The 17,839-nt window shown below is 48.4% G+C and overlaps 6 protein-coding genes across 6 annotated transcripts; 5 read left to right on the plus strand and 1 right to left on the minus strand.

The window, feature by feature from the left end:
• Window positions 1-349: 349 nt before the first annotated feature.
• N7484_004768 (uncharacterized protein) lies at window positions 350-2,252 on the plus strand (the record flags this gene model as incomplete). The annotated part of the gene is made up of 2 exons (XM_057115188.1): window positions 350-416; window positions 682-2,252. 2 exons carry the CDS (start codon window positions 350-352, stop codon window positions 2,250-2,252), a joined length of 1,638 nt encoding a protein of 545 aa, XP_056975328.1.
• Window positions 2,253-2,688: 436 nt separating this feature from the next.
• On the plus strand, window positions 2,689-4,329 carry cwc27 (putative peptidyl-prolyl cis-trans isomerase; the record flags this gene model as incomplete). Its single annotated transcript, XM_057115189.1, has 1 exon — window positions 2,689-4,329. One exon carries the CDS (start codon window positions 2,689-2,691, stop codon window positions 4,327-4,329), a length of 1,641 nt encoding a protein of 546 aa, XP_056975329.1.
• Window positions 4,330-4,538: 209 nt separating this feature from the next.
• Window positions 4,539-6,182, minus strand: N7484_004770 (FMN-dependent alpha-hydroxy acid dehydrogenase; the record flags this gene model as incomplete). The annotated part of the gene is made up of 4 exons (XM_057115190.1): window positions 4,539-4,711; window positions 4,776-5,445; window positions 5,494-5,999; window positions 6,050-6,182. The coding sequence occupies 4 exons, from the start codon at window positions 6,180-6,182 to the stop codon at window positions 4,539-4,541; spliced, it is 1,482 nt and encodes a 493-aa protein (XP_056975330.1).
• A 1,066-nt stretch (window positions 6,183-7,248) lies between these two features.
• Window positions 7,249-8,414, plus strand: N7484_004771 (3'-5'-exodeoxyribonuclease; the record flags this gene model as incomplete). The annotated part of the gene is made up of 5 exons (XM_057115191.1): window positions 7,249-7,284; window positions 7,350-7,527; window positions 7,585-8,075; window positions 8,124-8,314; window positions 8,366-8,414. The coding sequence occupies 5 exons, from the start codon at window positions 7,249-7,251 to the stop codon at window positions 8,412-8,414; spliced, it is 945 nt and encodes a 314-aa protein (XP_056975331.1).
• A 2,354-nt stretch (window positions 8,415-10,768) lies between these two features.
• On the plus strand, window positions 10,769-15,730 carry N7484_004772 (uncharacterized protein; the record flags this gene model as incomplete). Its single annotated transcript, XM_057115192.1, has 5 exons — window positions 10,769-11,542; window positions 11,595-11,736; window positions 11,790-12,299; window positions 12,802-14,716; window positions 14,800-15,730. The coding sequence occupies 5 exons, from the start codon at window positions 10,769-10,771 to the stop codon at window positions 15,728-15,730; spliced, it is 4,272 nt and encodes a 1,423-aa protein (XP_056975332.1).
• A 1,167-nt stretch (window positions 15,731-16,897) lies between these two features.
• Window positions 16,898-17,620, plus strand: N7484_004773 (uncharacterized protein; the record flags this gene model as incomplete). The annotated part of the gene is made up of 1 exon (XM_057115193.1): window positions 16,898-17,620. The coding sequence occupies one exon, from the start codon at window positions 16,898-16,900 to the stop codon at window positions 17,618-17,620; it is 723 nt and encodes a 240-aa protein (XP_056975333.1).
• Between the last annotated feature and the right edge of the window lie 219 nt (window positions 17,621-17,839).

Raw genomic sequence — 17,839 nt, forward strand, 5'->3', positions numbered from 1 at the left:
ATATGCGAATGGGAAGCCCATATACTGCCATTATCCTTTTCTCCTTCCCTTCTCCATCTCTCTTCATCTTCTCCCACCTTACTCCATCGTCTATTATATTTACATATACTTTATTTCTCTACCTATTTACATCTGTATTGATCTCTCAGGCCCACTCATTATCCTCCAGCTCTGTCTAACTCCTCTAAATCATTATGTCTATTACATCTGAGATCTAAAGAGTACACCAAGTTTTATAGCTTCCAGGTCACGTGCACCGCGCTTGGCCAGATCTGGTCTTTCTCGCTTTCGCTCCAACCTGCAAACTTTCCGAGTCAAGCTATCATCACCTCTCGCCAGGACTTCAAAAATGGCGCTTCCTCCAGAACAGATCAATATCAAGCGGCGACGGGAGGAAGAACCCGTGGAAACACTATGTAGGTTTTTGCCCCCTGTCCTCTTTTTTTCCTTGTGCCTTTTCTACCCCACAATTCTACGTTCAAGAGCAACACCAATATCCAACGAGCTTTGCAATTGCAATTTTTTTTCAGCTGGGCTTTGACTACATTGACAATTCTTGGTTGGCAACTTGAATTTGAGTTGAATTCGACCAGATGTCCCTTTTTCTTTTTTTTACAGGACTTTCCTCGCTATATCAATGTTTAGTTATTCATAACAAAAAACCCCACTAACACAACATAGACATTCAATCCGACTTGCACCATGCCAAGCGCCGCTTCACTGACTATGTCTTTCATCGAGTCACGCTTAACAGCAGCGGAGCTCCTGTTGAGTCCGGCGCCTCGACGCCCCCTCACCCAGCTGCACAGAGATTGCTACGTAGTCCCCGGTCAGTGAGCAGTCTGCAGATTCCTCCTCATCGCACTGCAGCTGCACGGACCAATTCTTCGAATGGAATTCCCACGGTGCGAGCTACATCGCCAGGTGCAGAGATTCGCGAAGCCCAGCGTGCTGCGGCTGCTCGGAAAGAGGCTGAAGAAAAGCGCAAACGCGCAATCCATGGTCCTCCTACCCCGCAATCTGTCTCCCCAGTACCGCTAGGTAGTGTGCTCGCATCTGAAAGGGGATCTATCGGACAAGAACCTGTTTCCGTCTCTGTGCCACCTTCTCCGCGCCATGCCCACTCCGTGCGCCGCTTCCAGATCTCCAGACCCAGTGCCTCAACTCCAGGCTCCCGCCCAGGCTCACGCGCAGGTATTCAGAAACGCCGAGCTGATGGTGCTTTACCTGGAATAGCTGTTTTAGTGGAGCAACTTCAGCGCAAGCCGCATTCGCGCCAAGCCTCTATGATCGCAGACCTGGTGCATCAAGCATCGGAAAGCCAAGAAAGTATAAAGATCAAGACTCCCGCCGAGGAGATAGCACCGCAAGCGAAACCCAGAAAGCGGCCTGTCGTGAATCAGGCTGAGAAGAAATGGCGAGAGGAGCGGCAAGCCGCCATCTCTGCTGCGAAAGATCATCTCTCAGAAACACTGGAGAAATCTGCAAGGGCGAAGCAGAGCACTTGGGATGAAGAGTCGGAACGCTTAGCCAAGGAATTTGAGCAGGTTGCACTGGATATTGAACGCGACATGGATGTGGAACCCCGGAACTTCAATGATAACTTTGCCCCACCATCACCCCAGCCGCGGGTACCGTTCAAACCACCGCAACCCTTGAAACACCAGCCGCGACCTCCAAAACAATCTAGGATTGTGCCATCCCAGGCTTCACTCGCTGGTGATGAGATGAAAACCGACGTGGTCCCGATCGTTAGTGACGATGACGATGACTACGTATATGATGTCTACATTCGACGCCCACTAGAGGAAAGTGACAGGCTCGCGAACCCACTTACTGAAATTGAGTCTGAGCAGCAGCTCAAGGCATTGAACTCGGGTGTTGGTGTCATAGTAATCACCGAGGAGGATGAGCAGTACTGGGAGAATTTCATTGAAGATGACGAGGAAGAATGGGACAGTGAAGATGCAGACTCAAATGGTAGGCTTATATCTCTTCGATGCTTTCAAAACACATCACTGATCATGTCTTTCTCCCGAACAGCTGAAAATAACCCTGCAAATGAGTACCCCGAAGAAGAGCTATCCTCGTCCGATGAGGAAGATGACCCTACAGCCATCTATAGAAAATATCGGAATCGCGCCGCCTCAGATGACGAAGAGTTTGGTTTTGATTATTCTGGGAGCGAGGGTGGTAGGTTCGGCCAGTGGCGTTCCGGTGGACAAATGTATTCGGATGATGAGAGTGATTAGGGTCGGATGGACGCCCAGATGTACATTGGCATTGATGAAGTTTCACAAAATATCTGATATGCTTCAAGCATTAGCATTCGCGGTCTTGGAACAATTATATTTGTTCTTAGAACGACCGCCAGCGACATTTGAAAAGTATACGTCCTCTTAGCAAAATGTGTTAATAAAAGATCAACATGTCCACCTGGTGAAAGTAAGATAAGTCCTTTATGTAGGGCGACTGGAAGTAGATATAGGTAGTTAGAAAATCTAATTTCTACCTCATTCTTATGATCTGTTTGTTCTCCGGGGTTGATGTATAGAAGAGCTATCACGTGATGCATGACGTCCGTCCACTTTTCACGCGCCCTCACGGCCTGGACGACGAGCTTTGATTTCCCTTCAATTCACCCCTCCTCCTCCGGGCCGTTTTTCGGTCGCGCACTATCCCTGCATCATGTCGACTCAGTATGCCACGGAGCCCACTCCGACCGCCTCGGCCACGCTGAATACGACCGTTGGCCCGATTCACATCGCTCTTTTCGCAAACCAGGTCCCTCTCACTTGCAAGAACTTCCTACAACACTGCAAGGATAACTACTACACTGGAACCATTTTTCACCGTGTCTCTCCAGGCTTCATCATCCAAGGTGGTGACCCAACAGGCACTGGGTCGGGTGGTACCTCCATTTACGAATATCCGGAATTCGAATTCGACCCCGAAGCGCGCGATCCGAACGAGCGAGTAGTTCTCCGAGATGAGCTGCATAGTCGTTTGCGCTTTAACCGGCGTGGATTGGTTGGCATGGCCAAGAGCGAGGATGGGACGTACGGTAGTCAATTCTTCATCACGCTTGACAACACCGAGCGGGAGCTGAATGGGCAATGTACTATGTTTGGGCGATTGGAGGGAGACAGTATTTTCAATGTGTTGAAGATCGCCGAGGCAGAGCGTGTCGAAGGCACCGAAAAGCCTGTATATCCAGTGAAGGTGACATCATGCGAGGTGGGAGAATTGGGCCCGATGGAAGGCAAGCTGAAGGATCGGAAAACTATTTCGACATCAACAGGTGATAAGCCGGCAGCTAAGAAGAAGAAGAAGAACCCCAAGGCTGCAAAGGTCTTGCTGAGTTTTGGAGAGGACGAAGGCGAGGAAGAGATTCCTATGCGACCAGCAAAACCGAAGTTCAACCCAACATTAGTCGCCGATGCGCCTGGTGCGAGTAGCGATGCACAATCTGCCCCGAAGCCACAAACAGAGTCTAAGCAGCCACGAAAGCGAGTACGCTCTCCATCCCCGAAAAGATCGCCATCAACAGAGCGCAAACAACGCCCGAAGACACCTGAACCGCAGGCCCAACTCCCCATAAAAGACCCTGAATCACCCGAGCGATCACCCACGCCTGTGAAGGAAACCAAACTCTCACGGACAAATGCCGAGATTGAATCCCTGAAGGCATCTATGCGTCGCAATGTTGACATTGGTCCCGCCGACAAGGGCCACAAGAAGTCAGCTCTTGAATCAATGATTCCCGACACAGCGATTCGAGGTCGCAGACGCCCGCCACCAGGCTCTACAAACGGCGTCGCAACCACTGCAGGACCCAGAAGCTCAGCAGAGAACGAAGCTCTCAGAATGTTCAATGCTTTCAAAGCTAAGCTCAAAGGTGCAGACACACAAACTTCAGCTCAAACATCAAATAAGGATTCACAAACCAAAGACACAAAAAGCCAAGATCAAGATGATGACGAAGAGGAGCAACTCTGCGACCTGCACTTCATTGTTAATTGTCAGTCATGCAAATCTTGGGATGATCCGGAAACTACCACAGCGGACAATGCGGAGGAAGAGGAAGGCTGGATGTCCCACCAACTCCGCTTTGGCAAAGATACCCTAGGCAAAGATTTGAATTGGAAGAAAGACCATCAAGCCGATGTGGACTCGCTCATGGTGATCGATCCTCGTGAGAAAGAGAAGGATATTACGGCCAGTGGCAGTGGCAGTGGCCGCAAGAGAGGCCTACAGCGAGACCGAGAACGGGAGCGCAAACGGGAGCGAGCGGCAGAGCTTGAATGGGGCCGAGAGAGGAGGCAGTAATAGGTTTCTCAAGTCATGATGTATAGACACTTGGTACTTTGGCGTTACAGATAACCCAGTATTTCTCTAGCCTTCTTCAAATGATGAAATCGAAAATGTTCCATTACACAAGCAACTGCCTTGGAGACGATGAGTATCCCTTCATAATGGAAGTAGCCAGAACGTCTACATAGTATTTAGCTCTATTGAATTTGGCGATAGTTCCATTTTTAAAGTTTCAAGCTCCTCTTTCGGCCTTTAGCTATGGCTCGAGCATATGGATGTGAGCGAGACGCTGGAACCAAATGATCGACATCTGCGGTGTGGACGTAGTCCGGAGATGCCTGATTCAATGAGGTGATTCCAATGTTGCGCATGGCAGTCTCTAATTCATCTTGCATGACTATTTTTCGGTTAGCTTGAGAATGCATGTGAGACATAGGACTGGGATGCGTAAAGGAACTTACTATCAATGAGATGCTCAACGCCTTCCTGTCCGTAGTTCATCGCGAATAGCATACTCCGACCCATTCCCACCGCAGTTGCGCCCAAGCACATAGCTTTTAGGATGTCGGTTCCTCGACGGATACCACTGTCCACATACACTTCCATGGCATCGAAGACCTCTGGGCATCTTTTCTGCATCTCTAATAGAGTGATGATGGAAGGCGGGCTTGTGTCAAGATTACGACCGCCGTGGTTACTGAGAAGAATTCCGTCCAGCCCAGCCTTCATAGCCATGAGAGCGTCATCAGCGGACATCACTCCTTTAAGACAAATCGGTTTATGAGTGTGCTGTCGGACCCATTTCAGATCCTCCCACGTAAGACCGGGATCAATATATCCAGCCATCACACGACCCAAACCACCGCCTTTCTTGTCATTCTGCGCTTTAGAGGGCGACATTGGGACGGAAATGCCTTCGTCTGCTTTGACTCGTTCATCCGCTTCCCGTTTACCCGGCCACGCAGCATCAACGGTCACGAAGATCGCCTTGATATTGGGGTTGGCAGAGCATTGGCGCAGAAGCTCGGCAGACTTTTCCCGATCCCGATTGACATATAGCTGGAAAATGAAACTTGCGCCTGGGGCAGTGTTTCGCAGTTCATCCATAGTGAATGAAGAGTTATTCGAGATCTATGATTGTTAGCCGGGTAAGGCTATGTCAAGAGACATTGAACTCACGCCTTGAATGATGCCCTTCTTCTCGCACGCCCGGGCAATCGCACATTCTCCCTCTGGATGGATGAGCTTAGCCATCGCGGCTGGACTGACAAAAAGTGGAAGCTTATAGTCGCCACCTAGGATCTTTGTTCGGGTATCCACAGACCGCACATTCCGAAGTACTCGGGGCCGAAACCATATCCGGCCAAAGCAGGATTTATTCGCGTCTCGGGTAATCAGATCTGTTGATGCGCTGGAGTAGAATGCCCATGTCTTCTTGTTTGCAGTCTTGGAAGCGACTACCTCGAAATCATGGGAATTGATCAGGGTTTCTAATGGAGGCTTTTCGTTGTCCAGAAGAACCTTGGGATTTTCGCCAGGTGGTGGTTTAATCCAATCTTCATCAATTGTAGACTCATCAAGGACTCCCTTGAAACTCTCTGGTTCCAGGCCTGTCTTCAATACACTTGGCGAATGTACTTGCGAATAGGCTTTTGTAGCATCACGGCCTGCATACTTCAAAATAACTGGAATTCGTCAATCGTAGTTTGTTGACGGTAAGTTTAGAATCACATACTGTTAGAACCTCCAGGGTGTTCGTCAAGGAAATCCGTTACATCCCAGACTTGATTGTCAACCACAATCCAGCAATCCTCGGGTGATTGATGCCCCGAGACCTCCTTGACGGATAGTGATTTTTGGTTTGCCATTATCCCGAAGCGCGAAGGGTGAGATTCTCAGAACTAGCGACCAGGTTGATTCTCCAAGGGGAAACTTTACAGAATGACCAAGGAGATTACAGAATGACCAAGGAGAGGAAGAAGCTGGCCAGCCAGAGAAGGTTTAATACTCAGCGAGGTCAGACAAAAGGCGGAGGAGCGCGCTTATCACGGTCATTCTCCGGGCCAGTGAGCGAGTACTCTCCACCCCGGTAATATGCCCGGACTTACCCCGGACTTGCAACACTGCCATTTAAGGAAGGTCCATGGCGCTTGAGAGGTTTAATGTTATAATCTAACTTTGATTTTCAAGTCATGGCAGAAACATTCAATGCCCTAAGAGCAACGAGCATGAAGATTTATCATGTTCAAGCCTCGAATTTCAAGCTGAGCTCTTTTACATAAAACCTCTCATTTTGAAGTGCTTCCCAATTGCTGTCCCTTTCACTACTAATTGAAGTGGACTTGGACCCCGAAGAGATCGCGGTGAGCTACCGACTTTCGCGCGGACTTCTCTCCGTGTGAACATGTTGGCGTCCCACCTGCTTATGTTATCGTCCCACCTGCTTATGTTATCATGCACCGCCACGGCTCAGCCATATGTGTGGCTGGTGATCTCCATGACACAAACCGTGTCAATATTCTCAGCGAAGGCTCACTCTCACCGCAGGAGAGCATTGACGGGCTGAAACCAAAAGACATTAGACGGGACGCCTTTTGAATGCATATCAGGTTCCTTGGAAGCACTCCACTAAACGCCTTTCGACATATCGGATCCTCGATTGGGAGCGGAACAGCAAGCAGAAACATCGTATTCCCAAACCCTGCTCTGACTCATTCTCAGAATAGACTAAGTATGTTGTAATCCTGAACTGAGTCATCCGCGCTACCCACTTGTGGCCTTTTTTTTGGACTATGGACCCTCTTTTTGGTTTCACTAACGGGTTTAACAGGATCTTTTCAAGGGAACCAATCCCTTTTTAGCGGACACCTTATAGGCATAAGATACTATTCTTCGGATTTTTCAACATCTGCAAGAAGTCATATTTCAAGCAATATGGCGAACGAAACTAAGCCTCCTCGTTATGTCGATGTAAGATTTCTCGATTACCTGAAAGAGACCCACAGGACCTTGAAAGCTAACGTCCTTTTTTTCAGATCGGCATCAACCTGAGTGACCCTATGTTCAGTGGTACTTATCACGGGAAGCAAGCTCACGAATGTGACTTGGACGATGTAATCCAACGTGCTCGGGACGTGGGCTGTGAGAAGTTCATGGTCACAGGTTCAGACCTCGTTGAGTCCGAAGAAGCCGTGAAGATTGCCCGTAACTACCGTAAGCTTGCTCCCACTCTAAATTCGTGGCTAATCAAACTAATAATCCAAATTTCAGCCGGATTTTGCTACGCCACAGTCGGTGTGCACCCTTGTCAAGCCAAGATGTTCGACGAGCACCCTGAAGGACCCGCAAAGATGCTCGAGGAGCTCCGCAAGCTAGCAATTGAATCCAAAGAATCCGGATTCGCTGTTGCTTTTGGTGAAATCGGTCTTGATTACGACAGACTGTTCCACAGTGCCAAGGAGCCTCAACTGAAATACTTCGAGGCTCAACTAGACCTTGCGGTCGAGATTGGCATGCCTCTTTTCCTCCATTCTCGTGCTGCAAGTGAGGACTTTGAGAAATTGATTGGCGAGAAACTTCCCCACTTGCCAAAGGGTGGTCTTGTGCATAGTTTCACAGGAACGATGGAAGAAATGCAGAGACTGGTTGATTTGGGTCTTGATATTGGTATTAATGGGTGCAGTATGAAGACTGAGGAGAACCTTGAGGTTGTGAAGGCTGTTCCATTAGAACGACTTCAGATTGAGACAGATGGACCCTGGGTGAGTGTATCTTCTCAATATTTGTCTTCAGTAACTAACGGGTTGTAGTGTGAGATTCGTCCTTCGCACGCTTCGGCAAAATTCCTGACTGGTGCCCCGGAGTTACCGAAGGCTGTTAAGAAGGAGAAATGGCAGAAGGGGTGTATGGTGAAGGGTCGTAATGAGCCTGTTGCCATCGCTCGTGTCGCTCATGTTATTGCCGAGGTCAAGGGAATTTCCGTTGAGGAAGTTTGTGAAGCGTAAGTTTGAAAAGTCTTTTGGCTGAAACATGTGCTAACATTCTATGCTAGTGCCTGGAATAATTCAATCAGAATGTTCGGTCTGGGAGAGACTGTGTAAAGGCCTGAGCAAGTTGAGCATACCGATATCATTTCCAACATCTCATTATAGACCGGTGGCAGCTGCCCCACTAGAAACACAATACAGAAACTGGAGTTTAGGCGCATAATACTACTTCATGTTTTTCCAAATGCATTGCTCGTCGCGATAGGTCTCCGTCAATTTGCCACGGGTATGGATCCAACGAAAGTGGAACCTCCTCTTCTGATCAGACATGCCACAACAAAGGATAGATACAATGGGTTTCTTCCAACGCTGATTCGTGAGTCATTATCAATATAAAGACCCGCCAATGAGACACCTCGGGTCCAGTCTTTGTTACCGGATTCGCTGCTCAAGGGCTTGATTTAGTAAGACATTGGTCTATGCATTTTAGGTTCGTCAGAGCCGAACATGGATCTTGGAGTGCAGCGCAGCCGCCACAAATGGTCTTTTCTTCCATCGGTTCATTTCTTTTTTTCTTTCGTAACGACACGAGAAGAATTGGCTTCAACCCTCCTAAGTTACAGTGAAGCTCTTAAAGATTCTTCAGTACAGTAGTCGGAAAACAAGAACGTGCTCCAGGAATTAAACAACATTTATCCGGTGATACCAAGATGCTGATGAGGAAACTGATCAATCATGGAAAAGCCATAGCAAATACTCATCGAAAAATCTACAGATGTTATTCTCATCGGTGCAATCTAGTCATCGAAGAATCTGATAAGCTAATCCTCAGTTTCAATTGTATTGACTACTTGTCATGGAACGCATGGGAGACTTTGGAGATGCTTAGCTATCTAGTCAGTCGACTGGTGCCGAGTTGGAACCGCAATGATGATCTTGTGGCATCTGGTGTGCACGACACGGCCTACTCGATAATGTATCACTAGAGTATACTGCCAACCCCACTGGATGAAAGAATAAATGAAAGTCCTCGTTGAAGTCGTGCAAAAATGCGGATGGTCTTTGCTTATTATGTCCAGGATCGTGGCTGCTATCAGCGCCCTGGATATAGAAAAAGACGTCTTTGAAGCGTTAATATGTCAAGGAATAACATTGGTTGGTTTGAGATCACCGTAATGCATTGACCCGAGGCCTGTTATAATGAATTTTTTCTTTTCGAATATTATAAGTTTGTACTCATAGATGAGTGATATCGTGATAGTCTGATCCAATCAAGCCTTTCACGAGTTCTTAAAATTTGTAAACGTCAAATTAGGTGAGCGTTTTTTTTATCATTTTAGGTTAAAATATCTAAAATTGGCCTAAAGATAAGTAGTGAAAAAGCTAGGGGCAGCAACTGCTCAATTATCAGTAGTGAGTGGGGACCCCCTGCATGTGCCTTAGTATTGGAACTGGGTAAACAATAAACTGAAGATTTAGTAGACCTCAGATTTGATTATGTCTCCACTTTCATACCTGACGTGATTCCTTTACATGGTAACACATGAAACTGGAATTAATTCGGCATCCCCAAACCGAAATGGTTTATCTTCGGCTCTGCAGCGTATCACCGAATGCTGATTGAGGGCCTAGATGATCACCTTGGGGTACCGCGGGGTAATTTGTGATGCAATGGCACAGTCCACCTCTGTCAAGCAGGGTTGTGGGGAAGACGGCTCTTCAATAGACGATCCGCATTCCATGACACTAACCGAAATGAGATATATCTCTCCGGTTCTTTGCAGCAGGAACGAGGGGATGGAGTGGGGCCCGGCATTGCATATTACTGGACCCACGATCTGCAGATACTGTATGATTGTGAACCCGGAAGCAACAATTTAGAAATGACAACCAAAGTATTTGGGAGTTAAAAGAGAGAGTCAACCAGGGGTCATGGCGCCGGGGGGTTCCTACTGGATGGGGGCGGCTAACACGGAGTCTAATGGGCAGTTAAAGTGGCGTTGTGATTGTGGATGATGGGGACCTCACAAACCACACTCAAAATTGTGGCCACCCACACCACATGAATACCCTTTGTTTCTGGCGCCAGTGGATCCCTCCTACACCCGAAAGGGCCGAGGCTTCATCCCACCAAAGTGATGACAACGTGATGACTGGGAAATCCGGGGAACCAGTGGGCGGGCCTAGCTGATCCTTGCCCGCGATCGGGATGTGATCGTCCGCGGCGAAACATGACTGTCGCATGGACCTCAACCATTTTTATCTGTTCGTTTTAGGGCCGAGGCTGACGCTAAAATAAGGAGGGGTTTCATGTGGATTGGGGTCGATCAGAGGGGTGGCGATTGCTCATATATCATCCAAGACGGCCCCCTTGAGAATGCTTCATTCGCCAAATCTCATTCACACCCGATCATCATAACCCAATTGACTTCTTAACACACCGTGCACACGCACACAACCTACACATAATGGCCACGGAAGGACCCCGCCCTGGCTTCTTGGGGAACATCAACGAAGACCAGGAGGTCAAGCTCCAGAAGATATGGGCCATTCTACTCAGAGCAGCTGAGCTGCCCTCTGACGAGGACGCCAGCATATGTGTCGAGGAACATCCGGCTAGTCCGACCCCATCCGCACCTCCGCGACGAATGTCGCTCCTGAGCCGCACCCCAACCGCGCAAAGCAATGCCTCCGACAAGACAGTCCCCGTCCTCACAAGACCCTACCAGCAGAAGTTCATGGCCTATCTCAAGGAATTTGGTATCGGTCCCAACGAGACCAAGATGGTCCAAAAGTCCCTGTCGGAGATTAGCCCCGCCGAACTGCGGAAGGGCATCCTGGAGCTTCTGAAGCACGACCACCCGGATGCCTTGATGCTTCGATTCCTTCGCGCGCGCAAGTGGGACGTTTGCAAGGCATTCGCGATGATGATGGAAGCCGTTGTCTGGAGAGTTAAAGAGATGCACGTGGATGACGACGTGATGGCAAAGGGTGAGCTCTATGCATTGAAGCAGGAGAAGGGCTCCGATGCCGGCAAGAAGAAGGAAGGAAAGGATCTGCTGGATCAGATGCGTATGGGCAAGAGTTATGTGCATGGCACTGACAAACTGGGCCGACCAATTGTCGTTATTCAAGTTCGCCTCCACAAGCCAGGTGCTCAGAGTGAGGAGACTCTCGAGCGGTATATTGTCCATGTCATTGAGTCTGTCCGACTTACTATGCATGGTGGAGTCGAGAATGCTGTAGGTGAAATACACATGAGAAAAGAATGGACAATTGCTAACGTGATTGAAGTGTGTTCTGTTCGACATGACAGGCTTTGGTCTTTCCAACATGGAATACCCACCAGTGAAGTTTATTTTGAAGTGTTTTGAGGCCAACTACCCAGAGTCACTGGGAATTATGCTGATTCACAATGCCCCCTGGATTTTCTCTGGTTAGTTCAATTTTATCATCTCGGATCAGACAAGAATCTAACTATTGTGCCAGGTATTTGGAAGCTTATCCGAGGCTGGATGGACCCTGATATTGCTGCCAAGGTGCAGTTCACTAGCTCCGCTGACGACCTGACCAAATTCATAGACCGCAGCAAGCTGCCCAAGGGTGTTGGTGGTGACGAGAACTGGGAGTACAAATACATTGAGCCCAAGGAGGGTGAGAATGCCCGGATGGAAGACACCACCACCCGTGATGCTCTTCTGCGGGAGCGACAGCAGATCGGCGAGGAGTTCCTCACTGCCACCGCGGAATGGAACGAGGCCGCCAAGGCCAAGGATAAGACCAAGGTCCAGACTGCGGCCAGCCAAAGATCTTTCCTGGCAGAGCGGTTGCGGGTCAACCACTGGAAGACGGACCCCTACATTCGGGCTCGTCTTTACCTGGACCGAGCAGGCGTTATCCAGGAAGGGGGCAAGGTGGATTTCTATCCCACGGAGGCGACAACAAATGGAACGAGTAAGGCGTCGACAGTCGATCATTTGGAGAAAGTGAATGGTAACGGTATTCAAAATACAGTTTCTGCATAAACTAACAGCACTGGATTTGCTGGATGTTTCTTTCCTTTTCTTTCCGTGTTATTTACTTCCTTTTCGATACCTTAGACGGTTGTTATGAGAATATCCATGAAGATTGAATTTGATAAATTGCCCTTATTCTCTCTGAATAGAGTTTTAAAAACTGGACATTCCAGCGACATGTAAATCCAGCCTAGATTACTATATCTCGACATTCAATGACCGGCTAAAGTTGAAAACTTTGTTATCTATCATTTCACCGCCTTTGGCCAGTTGACGACTTTGCGCAATGGGATTACTTCCGCACCTCTACATCTTTGGCCGTCAGGCCTCGTCACTCAGCACTCTCTTTCCCCAAGAGCTTTCGACCAAAGGCCAAGAATCCCGTTGATCAGCATTTATTATTTACCACACCTCGATAAAAAAATAATTAGAGCTTGCCGTTGTTTTTAACGGCGGGCCATGGCCATTACTCGTGTTTGCTGCAGTCCGACGCGGCAACTACAGGCGCAGCTCACAGCAGGACGCTATGAACCCAGCTGATAGAAGATCGAATTCTCCCTACCCGCAAAGTGTTCCATCATTACAATCACCCGCGATAGATCCTCCCGCCACTCCACCTTCACAATCAGATTATGGTGACTTTCCCAGCTTCACCTCAGCCGATGGGGAACCTCAAGCCGAGCCCGCAGATCCGCCAGACGAGGGTCTACCTACTACTCCCGATACGCCGAAAGCTGGTAATATACTCGCCGATAATGATGGCTACCCACCCGAGCTTGACCGGAAAGGTGAAGAGATGCCTCCCCCGCGAAAGCCACCCGTCCGACCGAACGCGCAAATGACCTCCGAAGAATACAATGCACAACTTCTCTCCGATCCCCGAATGGCAAAGTCCAGTGTTGTGAATCCAGAGTTTTTACAACAATACTATCGAGAGTCTCGGCTTCACCATCTGTCGACCTGGAAAGCAGAATTGAAGGCACAGCTCCAAGCTGCAGCGAAAGAGAAGCTTCTGTCCCAGACTTCCAAAAAGAAGCCGGTTCCAGGTGCAAGGAGATACATTCTCCATGTCGACTTTGACTCGTTCTTCGCTGCTGTGGCGCTTCTCAAACACCCGGAGCTTCGCGATAAACCTGTTGCTATTGCGCATGGCTCTGGTTCTGGGTCTGAAATCGCGAGCTGCAACTATGTTGCTCGTGGGCGGGGTGTCAGGAATGGCATGTGGATGAAGGGTGCGCTGGAGGCATGCCCAGACCTTCAGGTTCTACCGTATGATTTTCCTGCTTACGAAGAGGCTAGTCGGAAGTTTTATAACTCAATCCTTGCAATCGATGGGGTTGTCCAGAGTGTGAGTATCGATGAAGCTCTCATCGACGTCACTCAGCTGTGTTTAGAGGCAGGGGGCTCGGATGGGAGAGGTGTCTCAGAGGGGTCCATTGATCGAGAACAATTCAAAGCAGATAAAGTCGCCCAGGGACTACGTGATTCTGTTAAGGAAAAGACTGGTTGTGCTGTGTCCGTGGGTATTGGAGGAAACATACTCCAAGCCAAGGTTGCTCTGCGAAAAGCGAAACCTGCGGGGCAGTTTCAGTTGAAGCCTGAGGCTGTCTTGGATTTCATTGGAGACCTCACTATTCGAGATCTTCCGGGCGTTGGACACAGTCTGAGTGCCAAATTAGAAGAGCTTGGGGCCACTTTCGTCAAGGATATTAGATACTTGACTCGTGAGAAATTGGTCTCCAGCCTGGGACCGAAGACTGGAATCCGGATGTGGGAATATGCTCGAGGAATTGACAAAACTGAAGTTGGAAATGAGGTCATTAGGAAGTCAGTTTCCGCGGAAGTCAACTGGGGTATTCGATTCACCAGTCAAGACCAAGCGGAAGACTTCGTGAAGTCTCTTTGTGGTGAGCTTAACCGTCGGCTAGTGGAAAACCTAGTCAAGGGCAAGCAGCTTACCTTCAAGGTCATGCGACGATCAATGGATGCCCCACTGGAACCAGTAAAACATCTTGGGCATGGAAAGTGTGACGTTTTCAATAAAAGCATCGTTCTGGGCGTTGCCACTAATGCCACTGACATCTTGGCCAAAGAGGCCATTTCAATGTTGAGGAGTTTAAATTTCTCCCCAGGTGATTTGCGAGGCCTTGGCGTTCAGATGACCAAACTTGAGCCCCTCAAAGCTGGGCCGTTGGCGAATGTCGATAGTAGTCAACGGCAGCTCAGCTTTGCAAAGTCTCCATCGCGTAAGAAGACTGTCACTAGTGCTGAATCAACGAGTCCATCAAAGAGCAGCACGCCACGTACTGAATATCAAACGCCAAGCCATGCCGTCCGCACCACCCCAGACATTCCAGGATCCCAATTTATCATGCCTACTCAAGTTGACCCGGCTGTCCTGTCTGAACTTCCTAGCACAATCAGATCGAGACTCGTGGCGCAGACCAAATCTCCTGATCTGAATCCCCCGTCTCCAACACCAGTTCCAAGGCCAACTATTCCAGCGCTACCCCCCAGTCTCAGCTCGATCCCAATATCTTGGCTGCCCTACCAGACGACTTGCGTAATGAAGTTTTAGGTTATTATAACCAGCAGCCTTCGATACCAGTGCCGTCTGCCGTGGAAGCTGCACCTGTACCGGCTCCTCCCCCTTTAGAGCACATTTCTCGCCCATCATCCTCTGGATCTGTTGGAACAAAGAGACCCTTTATACCGCCTAAAAGAAGACGCGGCCGCCCTTCGAAATTCTCAAAAGTCGACGACAGGTCACAAAGCTTAACAAGCTTTGTCTCAAGGCAAACAACAACAGTAGAGCAAGAAGTCCCTCGCCAACCTTCTCCGGCTGTCGAGGAGCATCATGGAATCTCAGCGGATTTTCTGGCTGCACTACCCGAGGATATTCGACAAGAGATCTTAGATGAGCAACGACGCTCCTCTACAGTTCAATCACCTGCTCCAGAACCCGCGCCTTTGGATCGGGACCCAGATACCGACCCCGAGGCGTCTACTTCTATACCCGCACCAGAAGAGAAAAGATTGCCACTGACTCCTCTACCTGAGCGGCCGGTCTTTACATCACAGCGCTTCACACAGTTGCCCGATCTTCGAGAAGCTGTCAGCGAATGGCATTCTGCTTTTGTAAGCCATGGTCCATATAGCGAGGATGTGGAGGCCCTGTGCGACTACCTAGGTCGCGTAGTTGTCGATGAGAAGGATATCGAAAAGGCTGTTGCCGTAGTGCGCTGGTTGATGTGGCTCGTTGACGAGGACAATGTTGGGCGCGGGCCGATGGACAACCAGACTCCGAGGTCTGAGCAGGGCTTCGTCACTTGGATGGAAGCTGTTGAGATGTTACATGTTTGTATAAACACTGCTTTGGAAGCTCGAGGACTACCTTCGGTGGACTTCGAGTAACCTGGAATGTATATAAATGGCGGCCATGAATTGATGATATGCCCACTGGGGTGTGTTGGGGCCAATCATCTCATGTGCTGGGGTATATAACTTGGTGATTCTCGGGCCTGTAAGTAGAAATTCGGTGGTTGACCACTAAGAATTCCAAAAATTGTACTTGTCTTCAATGTTTGTTTTGTTTTTCATTCGTCGGAGAAATATCTATTGCCACCCTATTATCTCGGAGCGCGATCAATGAACAGCCCATTGAGAGTATTAGGGAATGCGCAATATTTGAGATTCAGAATGGTGACATTATGGATCGAGTACATACCCAGGGATCTACTCAGTCACACTAACTTACCCGAAAATGCAAAGGTGGTCTTGGACTTAATAATGCCCTTTGAGCTAGCGCCTTTTCTGATATCCATCCCGACTCGCCCAGAGCGTTACCTGGTATGTCCACTTAGATCACAGTCGGCAATATGCGTATGTCATTCTTGTCATAGCATATTGGCTGCATCAACATCACTGCGCTACTTTGAACGCGGATAGTGAGGGTGTTCAACTAACTTTATGTTCAACTAAAGGGCATCGATACTTCTCTCCCTTTCCTGAGCCTTTCCTTATAAGCTTTGTTGTGCTCCATGGTCACTGCTTTTTGGTCTGGCCTCGGTTAGATCTATTATAAGGTAGCAGTAAGAATACCGATGTATAAGAATTGGAGAATCCGTCTTAGAGGCTCAATTGCTTTCCGCATCGATGAGAATAATATCATTTTACACACAAAGGTTAATGGTGGGCTCTATCTACTCATTGTTCGACAACTGGGAGCATGGTTTCAAAGTTGTCCTGAAAACTAGCTTTTAATTCGTTGATCTCTTTGCTTTCAGAGCAGGCATAGGTACTATAATTAGCTCATAAAGGCTTTGAGTACCAAAACAAAGGTCTTGACTCCATAGTGAGAATAACGGATTGACTCTGAAGACTATAATGGGGCTTTTGTCCATTGTGGGAAAGTGAGAAAGGCTTTGGTTGTCAAGACAAAGATATTATACTGCATTGAAAATCCCATTCCAAGGTGAGCTCGAGTCCGAGGCATATAAGACCGGGTCAACCCGTCTGTGATAGTCCACCAACAACGAACACCAACGACTTCGGATCTTAACAATTTCCTTGAAACCAATCATGGCTCAATTCGGTGCCATGCAAGACCAGGGAGCCCAGCGCCGACGATGGATTGCTGATCCAAGTGATCCCGGTTGCTACATTGAACGATCCACGCTGACCTATCCCCATCTCCTGGAGAAATTCACGAATTTGACAACAAAGCACGTCCATCCAGAGGATGATTTAGATGAACACGTATTGGATGCGATGGTTGAACTTGAAGAAAGCAAGGTAATAGCTACTGACCGGCGGCAGTGGAGAAACTTCGACATATACTCACCTTTACTAAACGTTTCAGCAAACACAGGGCCAGGTATGATCATCATCGATGTCATGTTCCGGGCTCGGCTAGGGGGACCCATTACTGCTGAACTAATGGCTAATGTGCCTGCAGCTTCCGCTGTGGCCCAGGCCTTGTACACACGAGACTTTGATCTCAAGGATCTACGGTGCGTTTTTGTGAACTGTATCGTTAACAAAAATACTATAGGTTTCATCATGGATCATATATACAAGCCTGAGATATTTGCAGAGTTTCCTGATCTTGACTTTGTGCCTGTGGCTTGGGATTATGGAACTCCGGAGTATGACGGTCTGCTCGGTACTCGCATAGGTAGGGTTGTCGCATATTTGATTCTTGGAGCGTTTGAACGAGGTGCGCATCGGATTTCTCGGATTACAACTTACATGTCTGAAGGGCTCAGTGCTACTCATTTGCGCTTTGATATTGAGGCCATTTGAGGTGCTGAGTGGCTTCCTCTGATGGTTTTCCTTTTTGATGGGCGAAAGGGAAGGGCTGGTATTTTGGCCTTGAATTGAATCACACTTTGACCTAGATGATTTTTTCATTCCCATGTGTCTTTGTTTTGATAGCAAAATCTAAATTTTACACGGTGGGCTGCTCATTCCCACTTTGTTATTCTTTTGGAATAAAACTTAGAAAGCTTACGTGATTAGAAT

The sequence above is a fragment of the Penicillium longicatenatum genome (assembly GCF_028827895.1).
Source record: "Penicillium longicatenatum strain IBT 33135 chromosome Unknown contig_2_segment0_segment0, whole genome shotgun sequence".
Taxonomy (NCBI): Eukaryota; Fungi; Ascomycota; class Eurotiomycetes; order Eurotiales; family Aspergillaceae; genus Penicillium; species Penicillium longicatenatum.